An 18,298-nucleotide genomic window follows, 5' to 3' on the forward strand; every position below is an offset into this window, starting at 1 on the left:
AGTGTAAATGACCAAAGATTTTTGCATGCCCACGTCTTACCTGTTTTGCTCATCATCCTGGCCATGTGCAAGGAGCACTCATGAGATCAAGCAGATGCTTACTCCCCTGACTTGGGGTCAGAACTTTCATAGGAGCCTAGTTCCTCACACATAATAGGGGCTTAGTAAATTTATCACCTTCTGTTGTCCTTGGACCTTCATCTACATGCAACCCTTTGCTCCCATCAACCCCCAGAGATCATAGCTACTCTCATACAGCACAGCTACTGCTACCAGCAGGATAACACTGGGTCTGTATCTCTACTGTTCCTTTCTCCTGGGTACCAGCCCCTATTCCCAGTTCCTGCCCAAGTTACCCAGTGTCCTCAGAAAGTCAAATGTGTTTGAAGCCAACTCCTTTACTTCTCTCCCTGAAACCAGCTGCCCACTCCCCTGGGTTTCAACATTCTCCAGTCAGTTCCAAACTCTAAGGCATCCTTGACCATCTTTGTCAACCTGGAATGCTGTAACAGATTACCATGAATTGGGTAGCTTAAAACAACGAGCATATTCCTCAAGCTCTGGAGGCTAAGTCTGAGATCAGGGTGTTGGTGTTTCCTCGCTGGAAGACAGCAGACTTCTCATTGTATCCTCATATGACCGAGGGCAGAGAGACACAAGCTCTCTTGAGACCCTTATAAGAACACTGATTCTGTTATTCCAGAGGGATCCACTCTCAGGACCTCACTTAATCCTATTTACGTCCCAAAGGCCCTGCCTCCTAACACTGGGAAACAGGGTTTCAACATGAGAATTTTGAGAGGACGCGCACACTCAGTTTATACATCGACTAACTCCCCAGCGTGGAGTTATTAAACCTGTAGCCAATTTCTTCAAAATAAGGCTCGTATCAATCTGTCCTTTTCCACTCCCACATCTACCACCACAGAAGCCCTGTCACCATTTCACTTATTTTTCTGGTAGAGGTTTATTCTATTCCTCTACTCCAATGTTCTCACTCCAAATAGTCTGCGAGACAGCACTGCCAGCTCTGCCTCAGCGCCCCGTGATCCCCCTGCACCAGAATCCTCACCCCAGCCTCCCTCTCCATCAGACCATCTCCACCTCTTACACAGATCTTCCCTATGTTAGTTTTCTACTACTGCTGTAGCAAATTACACAAACCTAATGCCTTCAGCCAGCATGGATTTCTCACCTTACCCTCCTGGAGGTCAGGGATCCAACACAGTTCTCGTCTGGCTAAAATCCAGGTATCGGCAGGGTGTGCTCCTCCTGGAGGCTCTAGGAGAGAATATTTCCTTGCTTTGTCTGGTTCTCAGAGGCCACTTACATCCCTTGGCTTGTGCTCTCACTTCCTCCACCTTCACTGCCAGCAAGCTTGCATCCTCTCGGTATATTCTTCCAAGATTACGTTCCCCTCTGACTAAGATCAGCTGGGATGTGTTCTCTTTTAAGGACCCAGGTGATTAGATTAGGCCCCCCTGCAGGATAATCCAGGCTACTCTTCTCACCATCTCCTCTCCGGATCCCCTTTTCCCATCACACTCAGGCTTTATGTGACACTCACCTTGGGTAATGATTCCTCTTGTGAGCAATGTAAGGCTCAAGACACTTATGAGTGGCATGTTTGTTTTTTCTTCCTTAGTCTTTCCACATTGGTTACATCTGGTGAGTATATGAGCCCTGTTTATTTGCTGCTACTGCTAAGTCACTTCAGTCGTGTCCGACTTTGTGCGACCCCATAGACAGCAGCCCATCAGGCTCCGCCGTCCCTGGGATTCTCCAGGCAAGAACACTGGAGTGGGTTGCCATTTCCTTCTCCAATGCATGAAAGTGAAAAGTGAAAGTGAAGTCGCTCAGTCATGTCTGACCCTCAGCGACCCCATGGACTGCAGCCTACCAGGCTCCTCTGCCCATGGGATTTTCGAGGCAAGAGGACTGGAGTGGGGTGTCATTGCCTTCTCCGCTGTTTATTTGCAGCCCAGCACTAATCTTTAACAAAGCATCATGCATTTAAAAGGCAATTTATTAGAAGATAGAAATCCTCTTGGATTTTTTCCCTAAAATATCTGTAGTCCCCTTTGCCATGTACAGTAACATTTTCACAGCTGGCTACCTTGTGGGGAAGGGAGGGACATTATTCTGCCCACCACACTCCCCTTATTTATACCAACCTGCTGATCTTCAAACAGGTTTGGTCCCTTCCTCCTTGATCGTCTCGTTCCCACCACTTCCTTCGTCTGCCATGCCTACATCAAATGTCTGAGCATTGTTCTCACTGTATATACATACACACATCTCCTACCCATTTCTTTATTTTCCTAGAATCTTCTAAAGGAATCCAATCCATAATGATAATGATGATATTGACAATGATTGCAGGGGCCTCTCAAGGACTCTGATCAAGAGGGAATCTTTGCAAGGATGCTGCAGAAACAGGCTTAACTGCTGTAGTGTTTAATGGAATCAACTAAGTTCATCATTTTTTAAAATGTTATATCATTTTATTTAATATTTTAATATGAATTTTCTTTAACCACTAACAAGTTTTTACTCTAGGACAAAACTCTAAAAGGATTTCTATCTTCCAGTGAATTGGGTACTATCCTTTCAAACATGTGATCCTTTAAAAAAGATTAGTGCTAGGCTGCAAATAAACGGGGTTCATATGATCTCACCAGATGCAACCAATGTGAAAAGACTAAGGAAGAAAACAAAAAGCCTTTCTTAAGTGTCTTAAATCTTAAATTGCTTACAGAGAAAACATTACTAAGGTGACTGTCACACCAACATAATGCCCGCATGTAATAGGAAAGCTAATTTTCCCAAGCATATCATTATGCTGCTAATTTGTTAGGCGCTAAAACAATTTCCTCATTGTATATGTTCCTAATAAGTATGGAAAAGTTTAGGCTCTACAAAGAAAGTTAAACCTATTCCTCTGCTGCCAAATCTCTAGACTGAAAATCCCCATAAAAAGGACATGATTATACTTCCTACAGAAACTCTTCCTGAGAAATAACAGGCTTTTAACTGCAGTTCCCCCAGTGGAGGGCTAGAGTAGGATTGGAGGGAACCACTAGAAACACAGTAGGTCTGAGGTGAGGTACCACTGCCCTTGGCAGCCAAAGATATCATTGATGTCTTTGTGGATGAGCATTTTCCCAAAAGTTCAATGAATAGGGAGAATGTGAACAATAAGTAGATTGTTAAGACAATTGTTAAGCTGCATATAACTAGCACCACAAGTCAAATATAGTATATTTGATACTTGGAAAACAATTATCTTATTTTTCTTTAAAATTGCATTAGTATCAATAGAAATAATAAAGAATGAGCCGTCTTGGAGGTAACAATAGAAAAAACGATTCTAAATCTGTCGGATTACTTGACAACAGGCAGGAAATGAGCTAGATGTCTTCACAGACATCTCAGTGTCAGACTCACTCCTGCCAAGTATAAAATTAGGTTTTCAGCAGACAGAGGGAACAAAGCCAAGATTCCTGGATCTTGAGAGGTTTACTATATGGCAGGGGAGATCAGACAAATACATGTAGCCAAATATGAATAAGTGAAATAAAAGTATGATGAAGTGTGAATGGTGCACAGAAGAAAGAGAAACTCCTTTCACTTGGGATCTGGAAAGCCTTTTTTGGAAAATGTGGTTTTAGAGATGACCAAAGAAATGGGTGGAATTTTGGTAGAATTGTACGTAAGGAAGGGAATTTAAAAACTGATCCTAAATTCAAATAAAAATGCAAAGGATCCCAAGTACCCAGAACAACTTTGAATAAGAAAAACAAAGTTGGAGGACTTAAACAATCTGATTTTAAGAATTTTTGAAGCTACAGTAATCAAGAAGTATGGTCCAGAACTAAACCAATACATATACGGGCAACTGATTTTCAGTATCAGTGCAAAGGCAATTGTGGAGAAAGGATTTTTTTTCAACAAATAGTGCTGCAACAATTAGGTATCCATATGCCAAAAAAAAAAAAAAAAAGAATTTCAATCCATACTTTTCTATGTACACAAAGATTAACTCAAAATGGATTACAGATCTAAATAGAAAATCTAAAACTATAAAACTTCTAAAAGAAATAGGATTAAACTTTTATCACTTGGGTTTGGCAAATATTTCTTTGCTATAACACCAGAAGTATGATCCATTTAAAGGAGAAATGAAGTCACTCTGAAAAAGAATTTATATCGAGAATAAAAACTCTCAAAACTCAATAATAAAGCAAACACCCCAGTATGACAACACCCCCTCAGAAAGATATCCAGACGGATAATAAGCACATGAAAAGATGCTGAATGGAATTTTTCAGGCAAGAAACGAGTGGACTGCCATTTCCTCCTCCAGGGGATCTTTCCAACCCAGGGATTGAACCAGGATCACCAGCACTGCAGGTCAGATTCTTTACCATCTGAGCCACCAGGGGGGCTTATTAGTCATTAGTGAAATGCAACTAAAAACCACAGTGAGATACTATTATACACACATACTAGAAAATTAAAAAGACTGACCTTGCAAAATGTTGGCAATGAAGTAAATCAATAAAAATTCATATAAATATGAATAAATAAGAATTCATATAAACTATAAGGAATTCACAGTAACATTTAAACATTTTAGAAAACTGATAAGCAGTTTCTTTAAAAAGATAAACATCTAAGATATGACCCAGATATTCCTCTTCTAGGGGCTTTAGAAAATAAAAGCATATGTCCATAGAAAGACTTGTAACCAAATATTCACTGCAGTTTTCTTTATAGTAGCCAAAATTGTAAATAACCTCATATCCATCAACAAGAGAATTAATTAACAAATTATGGTCTATCCAAACACTACTCACAATAAACTACTCAGCAATAACTCAGCACTCAGCTGGTAAAGAATCTGCCTGCAGTGCGTGAAACCTGGGTTCAATCCCTGGGTTGGGAAGATCCCCTGGAGAAGGGAAAAGCTACCCACTCCAGTATTCTGGCCTGGAAAATTCCATGGACCGTATAGTCCATGGGGTTGCAAAGAGTCAGTCACCACTGAGTGACTTTCACTTTCAAATGTTTTAGAGAAGGAAATGTCAATCCATTCTAGTACTATTGCCTGGAAAATCCCATGGACAGAGGAGCCTGGTAGGCTACAGTCCATGGGGTCGCAAAGAGTTGGACATGACTGAGCGACTTCACTTTCCTTTTCTTTCCTTTAAACACTACTCAGCAAATAATAATAATAAGCTACTAATACAACAGGGATGAATCTCAAAATAATTACACTGAATGAAAACAGTCAGACAAAATAGAGTAGATACTGCTTGAATCCATTCATACAAGTATCTTGAAAACGCAAGCCAATATACAGTGATAGAAAGCAGATCAGTGGTTTCCAGGGCAAGAGATGGGAAGGGAGGGATTACAAAACAACAGAAAACTTTTGGGGGTGATGGGTGTGTTCACTGTCTTGAATGTGGTAATTGTTTCTTGGGGATATTCTTATGTCAAATGAATTAAATTGTATGTTTTACATATGTGAAAATTACTTTGCCAAATATACCCCAAAGCTGTTTTAAGAAAAAAAGTTCAGTCCTGACTCGCCTCAACTGGAGTAAGATGATAGCCCCTCACTCTGGCTGGCTCATAGGAAGAAAGGGGAGAAATTTCTTTCACAGAAGATAACATATGATGCATCAAAGGATTTTTCACTCACAATGTCTGCCAAGTAACAAAAATTTCTAGATGTGAAAAGTGTTAAGATTATATGATAGATAATAAGAGAATAAGAAACATTAAACAATTAATGCAAACTCACAGATGATGCAAAGAGATAACAATAAAAACTATAAAATAATTCCATTAATATATCCAAGGAAATAGGGGAACTTGTGGGTAAATAGATGACAACATAAAGATGTTCACCAGAGAAACGTGCTGGCGTGTACTTTTAAGAAGAATCAAGCTCATACTCTAGAACTGAGGCTTTCAGTTCTGGCCACAAGGTGAACTAAACTAATTTGAATCCCTTTTAAGTAAAATTTTTATTAATAGTTATGCTGGATAAAATACAATAAAAATAATATAGAGCTAAATATGAAGAAGTTCGCAGGTGACATATATTAATAAAAAGGACACTTAAAGCCAGAAAAGCAAGCTTTTAAGTTGATGCCACAATACCCTGGAGGAAAGAGGTTTTAATCTGCATAGTGAATAGGGCTACACTGTTCATTTAGAAATAAAAAGGGGAGTTCATACCAGATGTGGAGCCTTCCTTTATAGAACCACCCCCAGATTTGCATGCTCAATCACGCAGTCGTGTCTGACCCTTTGAGACTCTATGGACTGTAGCCCACTAGGCTCCTCCTTCCATGGGATTTTCCAAGCAAGAAGGGTTGCCATTCCCTCCTCAAGGAGATCTTCCTGATCCAAGGATTGAACTTGAGTCTTCTGCATCTCCTGTGTCTCCTGCATTGGCAGATTCTTTACCACTGAGCCACTTGGGAAGCACCTGGGAAACTCCCTGCATAAAAGAGCTGCCTCTTCATTGAAAGGGAGACTCAATGAACTCTACATGCAGACACAGGAAAAAGATGAAACAATTGGTGCCAGGGTCTCCAGGAAAAAAATCAAAGTCTCCCATAAAAAATCTAAATTCCAAGCCCATGCTTCATGTGGATGTGGAATTCAAATGGATATACTCTCTTTATGATTCAGGAATTCTCAAGCAAAAATTTAACAATTTCAGACTGATCAAATCATTTGGGGCCTTAGGATAAGCAATACAAGTTGTTTCTAGGGAAACTTTTGTAAGCTAGAATGTGTGAGATAACCATAGGAAAAAACAATACATGCTGAAGAGCTCACGCTATGCTCCACGTGCATCCATGCATATAATATACACAAGACAAAAAACAGAAGTAAATAATTGGCATGAGGAAGAAGAAGCTAATCCTCAAAGCCAGAATGATCACTATTCCAGAGCCTGAAATTATGAAACAATCTAAAAGAGAACATAAAATAAGTTTGATGAAATCATTAAACATAAATCATAAAAAACATAATAGAAACCAGGATATCAAGATAAAAGATCAATTTTTTAAAGAACTAAACATAACTTATATAAATAAATTAGATCTTACATATAAAATTCAATGGTCATTACAGAATATTGAGTAAAGTTCCCTGTGCTACAGAGTAGGTCCTTGTTGATTATCTATTTTATATACAATAGTGTGTATATGTTAATCCCAAACTCCTAATTTATCTCTCTCCCCATCTTTCCCATTTGGTAATTATAAGTTTGTTTCCTAAGTCTGTGAATCTGTTTCTGTTTTGAGATAAGTTCATTTGAATCATCTTTTAAGAGTCAACATATAAGCAATGTCATATGATATCTGTCCTTTTCTTATTTCACTCAGTATGATAATTTCTAAGTCCATCCATGTTGCTGCAAATGGCATTACTTCGTTCTTTTTTATGGCTGAGTAATATTCCATTGTGTGTACATGTGTGTGTGAGTATACCACGTCTTCTTTATCCATTCCTCTGTTGATGGACATTTAGGCTGTTTTCATGTCTTGGATCCTACCCAGGGTCTCAGCCATACCTGATTTAGGTGAATAAGGTGATGATACTTGGGACCCTTGAGCTGACACTATATAGACTAAATATTGGACTTTGATTTGATGATGTAATTATTGAGATTTTAGAGGATGTTGGGGGTAAGACAGATATATTTTGCATGAATCTCTGGGGTCACAGAGGAGAATGTGGTAGGATAATGCTCTCCCCCCGCCAAACATGTCCATTCTTAATCCCTAGAACCTATGCATATAGTACCTTGCATGGTGAAAAGAGATGTGATTAAGAATCTTGAGATGAGAGACTACTGTGGGTGATCCAGTGTTATTACAAAGGTCTTATAGGAGAGAGGCCAGGATGTTCAGAGACAGAGAGGTAAAGTAGAAAGAGAGGTGACAGTGATACAGGGCCAGGAGCCAAAAAATGTGAACAGCCTCTGGAAGCTGAAAAAGACAAGAAATGGATCCTTCACTAGAGCCTCCATATGGAACACAGCCCTGATGACACCTTGAGTCTAGCCCACTGTCACTGATCTCGCACTTCCGCACTTGAGAACTGTAAGAGAATAGATGTGGGTTGCTTTAAGTCACTGAGTGAGTGGTCCTTTGTTACAACAGCAAATGGACTCAGGAACCAGCCTGAACACAAAGCACATGCTGCTTGCTATGCCGCCATGAAGTTCTTTGTCTCTGACCCAGGAGCCTTGTGCCTTCTGCCAGCTTCCACAGAACTGTGTCATGATACTTGTAAGCTTGAAAGAGGGCTCAAGTCTTAGACCCTTCACAATTCCTGACATTCAGTCAATAAGAACAATGGTATACAGCCACGGATATTTTTCCATCTTTTAAATATCCGTCAGTCTTCTAATAAATCTACTTTTAACTAAAAAGCCACTTAAATAGTTTTGCATCTTAGTAATAGATAACAGTGATTTATATTCAATTACTTAAATTATGAATAATAATATTCACATTCATAAAAGCCATTAAAATCAGCACTCTTTAGTGAAAACAGGAAGTTTCTTTTTGCAAGAATGTATAAGAAATGTCCCATGCTTTGAGTCTTAAAGAATACTATTTTCCTCAAAAGACATTATGGGAAAGGGATTTCTTTTGGTGGAATAAATCCTAAAAGAAATTTGTTACATGACTCATACCACTCACTAGGATCCTAGAAAGGACAGAAATTAGGAGGCATTATAAGTGTGGAACTGTTTTTAAATAAAATGAAAAACTGGACATGTGAAAACAAAGAACCAGAGAAAATTATGGTGCAATGAATGTATTTATTTTTTAGTTTAAGCAAGACAGGTGGTAAACAAAAGTCCATATGAAAATGCCACCCAGAGATTAGTAGCTGGCCATGCATGCAACATGACTGTGCAAAACAAAGTCATTTCCAAAACAGTGTGCAGATTTAATTCCTTCATGAAATTAACTCTTGAGTTGCACCAAGCCACCTGGAATGTCTGTTGATGGGGTATTTATAACCCATTCACCAACCCAACTCAAAGGCTACACACTAGCCACACAACCATCACCCACACACCTGCCAAGAAAACAGACAGCCTGGCAAATAGCACTCTTCTTGTTCACTAGCCAGTGACACAGCAGTGTGACCAGTCACAGTCACACTAACACAGGGACCCAGAAGGCACTTCCCTTTACTCAGTTGACAACCTTCCATACATTTGGGGGATGGGATTGTCATATAAGGTACTCATCTTGGGGCATGGGGTGTGGGGGCTGTCTCCAGGTTTGAGTTGTTTTAGCAAAGCACTATAAATTTGGCTACAGTGACCATATCGGGTCTCCTGATATCTTGGGAGATGTTCAAGCTCCTGACATAAGTTGGATTCAATTAAGGGTTGAGTGGGAGGTACAGACCTGGGGGAATGTTATAACAAGAACCAGGGGGCAGACTCTAGTTTATATAATTTTGGGTATTTCCAGCCTCATGTGAATACAAAGTCAAAAGTCCACAAATTATTGGATCACCTCCTCCAGACTCCTCACCTTACAGATAAAAAGGTGGCAGCCCAGAGAATCAAAGTAACTTGCTAAGGGCAGAGCACGGTAGTGGCAGGACCAGACAGGAAACGCGACACATCAAGCCCCATTCACGAATGCTGATGCAGAATATGTGACCAAGTTTTTCAACAAGGAAGATGAGATAGTGTAAATATTTGGTTCCCCCCAAAGCTCCAAATAAGTTTAAAGGCATGAAAACTGAGCTTTACCATCTTTCTTCCCAGGGAGTTCTCTTCTCTGTCTTTCTGCCCCCTTCTCTCTCATACACAAACACACACACAATCTTGATGAATAGAGATTTCTGGCTATTCAGTGACAAACCCAACATTTTCAGGAAAACACCTGATAAAATATGCTTCTCAGTCCAACTCTTTGTGTGACGTTTGGACCACTGGCTTATTTTCTAGAACAGTAGGTGTTTCAGAAACCAGGAGATCATCTTCTCCAAAGGAGTTCTGGTCCGTGTTGACGAAATTGGGGATATCGAATTTCATGAGCCTGTTCAACTCCTCCTCTGGCCGCCCACTGCATCTGATGGCTTCCTGGAGATGAGCTTCACTGTTGAGGGCCGTGGTCTGGAGACAAGCTTTGGCCTTCTCCAAGTGGTCTACTTCATTGATGTAGCAGTGAAAGAAGGACTTGGATTCCTCATTGCCCTGTCGAGAAAACACCTTATCTGGCTCCAGGGGCTTTCCAAAGTCTGACACAAAGCTATTCATTCTGAATCTCTTCTCTGAAGACTCTGCATTGCTGTGAAGAAAGGCAAAATAAAAGACTCCTTACCCTCCAGCTCAGTTACCCATGGGATGATGGTTTCTAGCATCTACGAAGTGCAAGTCCCTGTACAGAAAGTGCAGACAAACATCAAACTGAAAGACACCACTTCTGAAGATGTACAAATAAACGCAAGGCAAAAGACTCAAGGTGTGGGCCCTCGGACCATCCTGAAAAGATGCTTTTCACTGAGGGATCTTCAATATTCTGCATCACACACCAGTATTTCTCAGTGGGACCCTTAGTATTCTATCTGCAAGCCCTACTTGTAGGGCTGCTCAAAATTCAATATTCCTGCTTGCAGGATCTCTGGATCTCTGGTGGAAGGGACAGGTAATCTATTTTCTTAGAATCCCCAAGGATCACTACTTATGGTCAGGTTTAGAGCCGCTGGCCAACATCAGACCAGCCTGAACAACAATTCGACCCCACAGGGGTGAGTTTCATGTTTGTCAAAGCACTGCCATATCCACTGATCTCTCCCAATTCTCAAAACTGACCCGTGCAGCCACTTAGGCCAAAAGTTATACATATCTCACAGAGGCAGAAGCTAAGATAAGGAGCAGTCAGAGTGCCTGCTTGACTGACACAATCAGTGACAGGAGTGGGGAAAAAACTCAGCTTCTTAATTCCCTGTTTCATTTAGTGTGGAACAAATTAGCAATTTAATGGTAGAAATTGGTGAATGGATGAATAAAATAACTCTCAATGAGCACCGTAAGTACATGACAGAAAGAGCAGATACAAATTGAGTAACCTGATGGCCCACCTAAAACTCATCTGCACCAGGTCATAGCTGTGGCTTGCAGGTTCTTTAGCTGTGGCGTGTGGGATCTACTTCCCTAAACAAGGATTGAACCCAGGCTCCCTGCGTATGAGCAGGGAGTCTTAGCCACTAGACCACCAGGGAAGTCCCTAGCCCACCTACTTTAATCACCATCCTTTCCAGATTGATATAAAAGTGACTCCCACACGGGTAGAGAGACTCCATAAGGTCAAGAATCATGTCTTAAAACGCCTTCAAAGCCAGAATAGAACTTGACAACAAGTAGGCTCTGGAGTCTACATTTAAGTCATGTCTACAGTGACTTCAGTTTTTAAACCTCTTCCTCCCTTTCCCATTGATGACTCACGATACAGCATTTCTGACCAAGCTATCATGGGGTAGGCGATATGGGATCCATTTAGAGCTCTTAGAAACTTACCTCCAAATTATTAGGAATCACCTGTATTTCAGAGTTCAGTAATTCTAGAGGCTTTGCAATCCAGACAGCAAAGACCCTTTTATATCAGGTTTATCTCCTCCATGACAACCCAGCTGACATCAGATGAGGAATTCCTCTCAGAAATCTTGAGTTCCTCTTTTTAGTGATAAGCCTGATTAACCAATCTCATTGCCCACTCAGCAAAGGTGATATAAAGATCAATGATTGACACAAGAGTACATTAATAGGTTGTGTGTTCAGAATTCAGAGAAAAATCATTTGAGAGAGACTGACAGAATTGTGCTTTAATGCAAATGTAAGTAGTCTTATCTTTCAGTAAGTGATTTTCTTCCCCTGGTTGTCACTTCACCCAAGTTTAAAAGATGTTTGAGAACAGGGATGAATGGCACCAACAACCTGTGACATAAGAGACTAAAGAGTCATTGAGGAAAAAGAGGGGATTAACATGTTAGAAAAAAGCAAGGTTAGGATGGCTGGGATCATGCCCTCTCCTGATTCCAGGCTAAGAAGCTCTGAATACTTGCTTCCTGCCTATCTGGAGCATCAGCTGAGTATGAAAGCCAACCCAGCTGTGTACAGCAGCTCTTCCACTACCCAGGCTACATGTTCTCAGGATTACGAGTTGGGGCCATTGACCACCTCCCTCCGTACCAGTCCTTGCTGAAAAACAAAGGCACAAGAGCAGAGCATCTTGACCCTTCCCCAGGGCAGAGCCCGGGCAGTAAGATGCTTTCCCTGCCTCACCCCTACTCATCTTTCTCCCCAGGATCTCTCCTTTTGATAAAAGTACAATCTGATTCTTCCTTCCTGAAAATAAGGGAAAAATCCATCTTTGTTCTCTTAGAGTCTAAAAAGTGAAAGTGTTAGTGTCTGACTCTTTGTAACCCCATGGACTGTAGCCTGCCAGGCTCCTCTGTCCATGGAGTTCTCCAGGCAAGAATACTGGAGTGGGTTGCCATTCCCTTCTCCAGAAGATCTTCCCGGCCGAGGATTGAACCCGGGTCTGTTTATTGCTGGCAGATTCTTTACTGTCTGAGATACCTAAACAGACCATCCTTTTATTCCTCTTTCCTTCCTTGACTGATAAACTAAAAAACCTGTATGTGAAAAACTGTGGTCATGGACATGGCTTGATTCAATTCAGTTTCTATTCATCCCATCACTGAGTAAAATCTATGTACTGAAATCCATAGATCTTAAACATAAAATTCAATGTATTTTTATTGACACATACACCCAAGTAACCCTCTAATCAAGATATAGAATATTTCCTTTCTTCCGGAAAGGTTCCTTCCATTCAATTTCCAGCCCCTTCAGGTAACACAGATCTGATTTCTATTTTCATTGATTAGCTTTGCCTGTTCTTAAACCTCCAGTCAATTTATACCTCCTGGAGGCAATACCTCCTAGAAGCAATCTATTTTGTTTTTTGTTTTGGGTGAGGTTGGGAATGGGGAGGGGCACTGCAGGACTTGCAGCAATCTTAGCTCCCCAACCAGGAACTGAACTCATTCCCCCTAAATTGGGAGCACAGAGTCTTAACCACTGGACCACCAGGGAAGTCTCGATCTGTTTTGATTTTTATCACTGCAGATTAGCCTGTTCTTGAAATTCATACAAATGGAGTCATGCAATAAATAGTGTTTGTGTCTGGATACAATAGCATTTTCTCTTGATCTGTGACCTGCATTTTCATTTTCTTAGAGATGTCTTTTGATAAACAGCTTTACATTTCAGTTAATTTCAAATTACTAATTTTTATCATCTGTGTTAGTGCTTTGACATCTTAAGAACTTATTGCCAACTCTAAAATCACAAAGATATTCTCCTAAGCTTTCTTCTAGAATCATCCTGTCCAATACAGTAGCAAACAGCCACAGGTGGCTCTTCAAATTTAAGTAAAATTTAAAATTCGATTTCTCAGTCATATTACATTTTAAGTGCTCAACAGCCACATGAGGCCAGTGGCTATCTAATTAGGCAATACAAAGAACATTCCTGTCATCACAAAGTTCTATTGGATTGAACCATTCTAAGAATTTTTACTTTGGGTTTATTATATATGTTGAGACAGGGGTCAAGGTTCATTTTTTCCCATATGTCTATCCTGTTGTACAAGCATTTTCTTTTCAATTGACCTTAAACAAAAATCCCTGTATTTCTACACACTGGTAATAAACAATAAGAAAATGAAAAATATATATTCATAACAGCATCAAGAAATAGGATACTTGGGAATAAATATAACAAAGGGTGTGTAAGACCTGTACACTGAAAATTTCAATATTGCAAAGGGAAATTAAGGAACAGCTTAGTATGTGAAGAAATATACCAGGTTTGCAGACTGAAAGCCTTCAGGTGTAAAGCCATATTACCATAGACATACTATTGAAGGTTCCTTCCTTCAAGGGCGGAAAGCACTTCCTTTTGGTTTAGTCTTCTAATGTTTGTTCTCCAATGCCTTCCAATACTCATTCTTTATAATCTGTCCAGATTTTATCATTGTTATCTGCAAGGTTATTCTGAAACATACTACTCTGCCCTTCCTGAAATGGGAACCCGTGAGTGGGCCGTTTGTGAAACATTTCTGATTCCACCTCCTTCCCTGACTCCTCCAATGAGTTGGGATTTCTCCCAGAGGACTGGAGGCCTCTCTCCTCCTGCCTTCTCACTCTGCACTAAGCCCTTTTCTTTCCCTGTCTGGCACCATCTTTTAGACGATGAGCTCTTGAGGGCAGGCAGTTTCCTATGTGGGTCCTCAGTGCCTTGCAGAGTACCAGGCATAGAGTAGTTGCTTCTTACATTTTTGTTAAATGAATGAATACATCAGTCGTGAAGAGATCTTGAAACTAAAGCTGCTCTTGCCTTGGCAGGGGGCCTCTCCTACAGTGCCTACAGGGTTGGAAATCAATACAAGGGCATACCCAGGCAAGGCCTAAAAGCAAGGGTGGGTGAGCCTTAATAGAGAGATTGTCTAATGTGTGGATTAAATAACATAAGTAAAATGTAGAGCATAATAAAAAAAATAGAGAGAGGGTCTATTAATAGAGATTCTGATGCTCTAGCATCAGAGAGATTTGGCAAACTAGCCCCACTGAGGTCTGCCTTGCACCCGATGTTGGCCAAGGGAAACACTGTCTCTGACTGAAGCCCTTGGTACTCCCCATATCCCCAAGCTGTCCCAGAGTCATCCATGGCATCTCCTGCCCTGAGTCGTTGGAACTCACAGACCACAGAGCTACTAAAAGGGCATTTTGCATCTTCTGGCAAAGAAGCAAACTGGCCAGACCTTGGAGGCTGCAGGGTCTTAGATACCATGGGGGAGACTTCCTGCCATTTATTGGTAAGATGGCTTCAAGAAAGACCAATGAGGCTCTCTACCCTACCCAGTGGTTACCCCGTCTTTAAAGCAGACCAGGCCTCAGGAGTCACACCTGAAATGTCCTTGTACACTCAATGTTGGAACATCAAAGAAAAGTGGAAGTGAAATCGTGTCTGACTCCTTGCGATCCCATGGACTGTAGCCCACCAGGCTCCTCCATCCATGGAATTTTCTAGGCAAGTGTACTGGAACAGGTTGTCATTTCCTTCTCCAGGGGACCTTCCTGACCCAGGGATCAAACCCGGGTCTCCCGCATTGCAGGCAGATGCTTTACTATCTGAGCCACTGGGGAAGCCTTCAAAGGATGCTCACTAATTAGGTGGGAGGGGGTGGATTTCATGGCTGGATGTTTGGTATCCAGGAAACATGTATCATATTGTTATGGATGTCTTTCCAGCCTTATAAAGCATCTGCTGGTGGGTGATCTGGGCGCTGCTCTATGGTTGGACACTCCCACTGGCAGACAGAAGAGGGCTACTTGCAACCTTCCCATCCTCTCAAACTCAGTAGTCATATGGAAAAATAATGCTCACTGGCACCTACTAGAGGAGTCAAAACAGTTTTAAGATCAGCTTGTTCTGCCTTGGTTACATCTGGGAAAATGAAAAATTACAGGGCTCATATCTTAAATGCCATCTTGATTAAAATGATAATTCAAGCCAGAAGCTTCAACAACTGGAGCATTGAAAGAAAAAGAAACTGAGATGTTGACTGAGCTAGCAAGTAATATCATGTTGGAAGTATCATAAAGAGAAAGAAAACTGAAGAATATGTGTGTTGAGACTGAATGTGTGCCCCTCCAAAATTTCTATGTTGAAACCTAATCCCCCAAGTGATGGGATTAGGAGACAGGGCCTCTGGGAAATGAAGTGACTCATCTTATGAATGGGAATAGTGCCCAGATAAAAGAGGCCCCAGAGAGAGAGAGAGAGAGTCCTTGTTCCTTCCCTGATATGAGGATACAGTGAGAAATCTAGCATCTACGAGCCAGGAAACAAGTCCTCACCAGACACTGAATCTGCCAGTACATTAACCTCGGACTTTCCAGCCTCCCAAACTGTGAGAAATAAACTTCTGTTACTTAACAAATCATCTAGTAAACATCCATGGTATTTATAGGAGCCTGGACAGACTCAGAAAAGTAGAAAATTCAGAATCTCCAAGAATTTTAGTGCCTTCCTTTATATTTGTCACAGTCCTACCTATTCTATACCCTGTCATCATGAAATTGAGATCAAGCTAGTGTGTTTGCAAGGAATTCTCCTGTGTCCTACTAACTTTAGAAAAATGACAACTGTTGATTTTGGTAGAATCTAAAAATCATTAGTTTCACTTATTTAAGAATCTGCATTCCTCATTTTCAGCTTGTTTAAAGAAATGCAATTTGGACCTAACCTATTGATTGCAATATTCCCGAACTCCACCAGTCAGAGTAAAACGACTGTTCGGAATGTTCTCACTCTGGCTTGTGTCATGTAGTCTCTGAACCAGATCAGAGATTCTCCCTCATGAGGACCCATCCAGTCCACCAGCACCTGCAGGGAACCTCATCTCTTCCATGACACTACCCTGTTCACAAACTCACCGATTCCCCAAATCCTTCTTCCTGATCTTTCAGAGAGTCCACTCGCACGTCTCATGGCCTTTCCAGTGTCTGCTCCCACCAGTTCCCCTTCTAACCCTCCAGTCCAGCCACATGGAACCTGCTTGTCCCCAAAGCCCTCAGGATGGTCCCTCTTTGTGCCTTCGCTTGTGCTGTTCCTTCTACTCCTGTCAAAATCAAATCTGTCCTTTGCTATCCAACTCCCACGTCCCTGCCTCCACAGACTTTTTGATCTCCCAACAGGAAGGAATCTTCCCCTTCTCTGGGCTCCTGTCCTATTTAATCAATCTTCTCTTACATCAGTTTACCAGGGGACTCAGTGGTAAAGAACCTGCCTGCAGCGCAGAGACACAGGAGATGTGGGTTTGATCCCTGTGTTGGGAAGATCCCCTGGAGGAGGAAATGGCAATCCACTCCAGCATTCTTGCCTGGGAAATCCCATGGACAGGGAGCCAGGTGGGCTACAGTCCGTGGGGTCACAAAGAGTCAGACACGACTTAGTGAACAGATGAATCACAGACAGGGTGCAGCCCTTCCTGTCTCATGTCAGAGCTGTTTGGTGTGACATTTTCTCTCCTATGTGCTGCTGTGCTGTATTCCTCTCATCTCTGCATCTCTCAAAGGGACTTGCTGTCATTAGACCCTCAATCAGTACCATGGACAGTTGTATCTACAGGTGTTCAGGAGCCTTGATTCCTGTGAAAGGCACAGCCACCTCCAGTATTCAGGGACATGCTCCTTCCTCTGTGACCCTAAGACAAACCAAGTCAGGAGATCAGACTACTGCCACCTTCTCTGGCTGAGGGAAAACACCCGTAAGGCTCTGCGTTACTCCCTTAGGAATTTTACAGATTTATAATGAGCTTTTACAAATGGGCTGCCTACTGCTCAGTCTTAGCAAGCCCTCACTACGGTCAGGTTTACTCCACTCATAAAAAGGTGGTGGGCAGTCCAGTGGGCACCTACAATTTCCGGCAGGGACTTCCAGTGGACTTTTAGAGGAGCATAAGTCAAACAAAGACCTACTAAGAGTGAAAACCACCCGTGAGAAAATGACAAAAACTATTTCTGGAGCCATAGCCTGTCCTGAGAGCTTCATGCCCCAGCAGAAGCACCAACCAAACCCCCGTGTGTATGTATGTGTGTGTGTGCATGTGTGTAAGTGCCTCTTGGTTGCTTTCATTGGTAGTTCTGACTTGCCAGGGAGATGCCAATCTCTGAGGAAAGACTCTACTGCCTTAGAATGACCCTCAGCACGTCCTGGGCAAGCCATAGCTATGCACACAGGAAATAACCTCTTAACTGATGGAGAATTAAAAGGAACTCCTGAGCGAAGGTGTATAACTTGAATCAGACATATAAAGCAGTTGGATTATTTACCTGTTGACATATGGAGACCTCTCAGGATAACAGATCTTCCTTAGGAACAACCTGCTATGTCTCCATTCAGCTGGTTCCTGTGACCTTGGTCATTATCTCTAGCTGTTAGCTTTTAGGTGCACTGTACCCATGCTTGGGTGAGAATCATACTCAGGTAAATTGCAACTCCAGGTAAGATGCAATTTCCATTTTTGCAAGGTCATGAGCAATACTGTCCTCATCCCTAAAAAAAAGACCATGCCCACCTAGACAAGTGCACTTAGCAAAGGCTACACAAAATGAGGATATCTGAGGTATATGATGTCTGAGAGTTTATCTTTATTTT

General features: G+C 41.5%; 1 protein-coding gene across 10 annotated transcripts in view; it reads right to left on the minus strand.

Annotated features, from left to right (window-relative positions):
- Positions 1 to 9,161: 9,161 nt before the first annotated feature.
- MRAP2 (melanocortin 2 receptor accessory protein 2) overlaps positions 9,162 to 18,298 on the minus strand; it is an 82,422-nt gene continuing 73,285 nt past the window's right edge. For all 10 annotated transcript variants that reach the window (XM_069598342.1, XM_069598339.1, XM_069598348.1 and 7 more), the window contains one exon: positions 9,162 to 10,358. In XM_069598342.1, the coding sequence (XP_069454443.1) occupies positions 9,968 to 10,358 (391 nt within the window). In that variant the 3' untranslated portion in view covers positions 9,162 to 9,967. The remainder of the gene's footprint in view (positions 10,359 to 18,298) is intronic.

The sequence above is a fragment of the Ovis canadensis genome, chromosome 8 (assembly GCF_042477335.2).
Source record: "Ovis canadensis isolate MfBH-ARS-UI-01 breed Bighorn chromosome 8, ARS-UI_OviCan_v2, whole genome shotgun sequence".
In the NCBI taxonomy this organism is placed as follows: domain Eukaryota; kingdom Metazoa; phylum Chordata; class Mammalia; order Artiodactyla; family Bovidae; genus Ovis; species Ovis canadensis.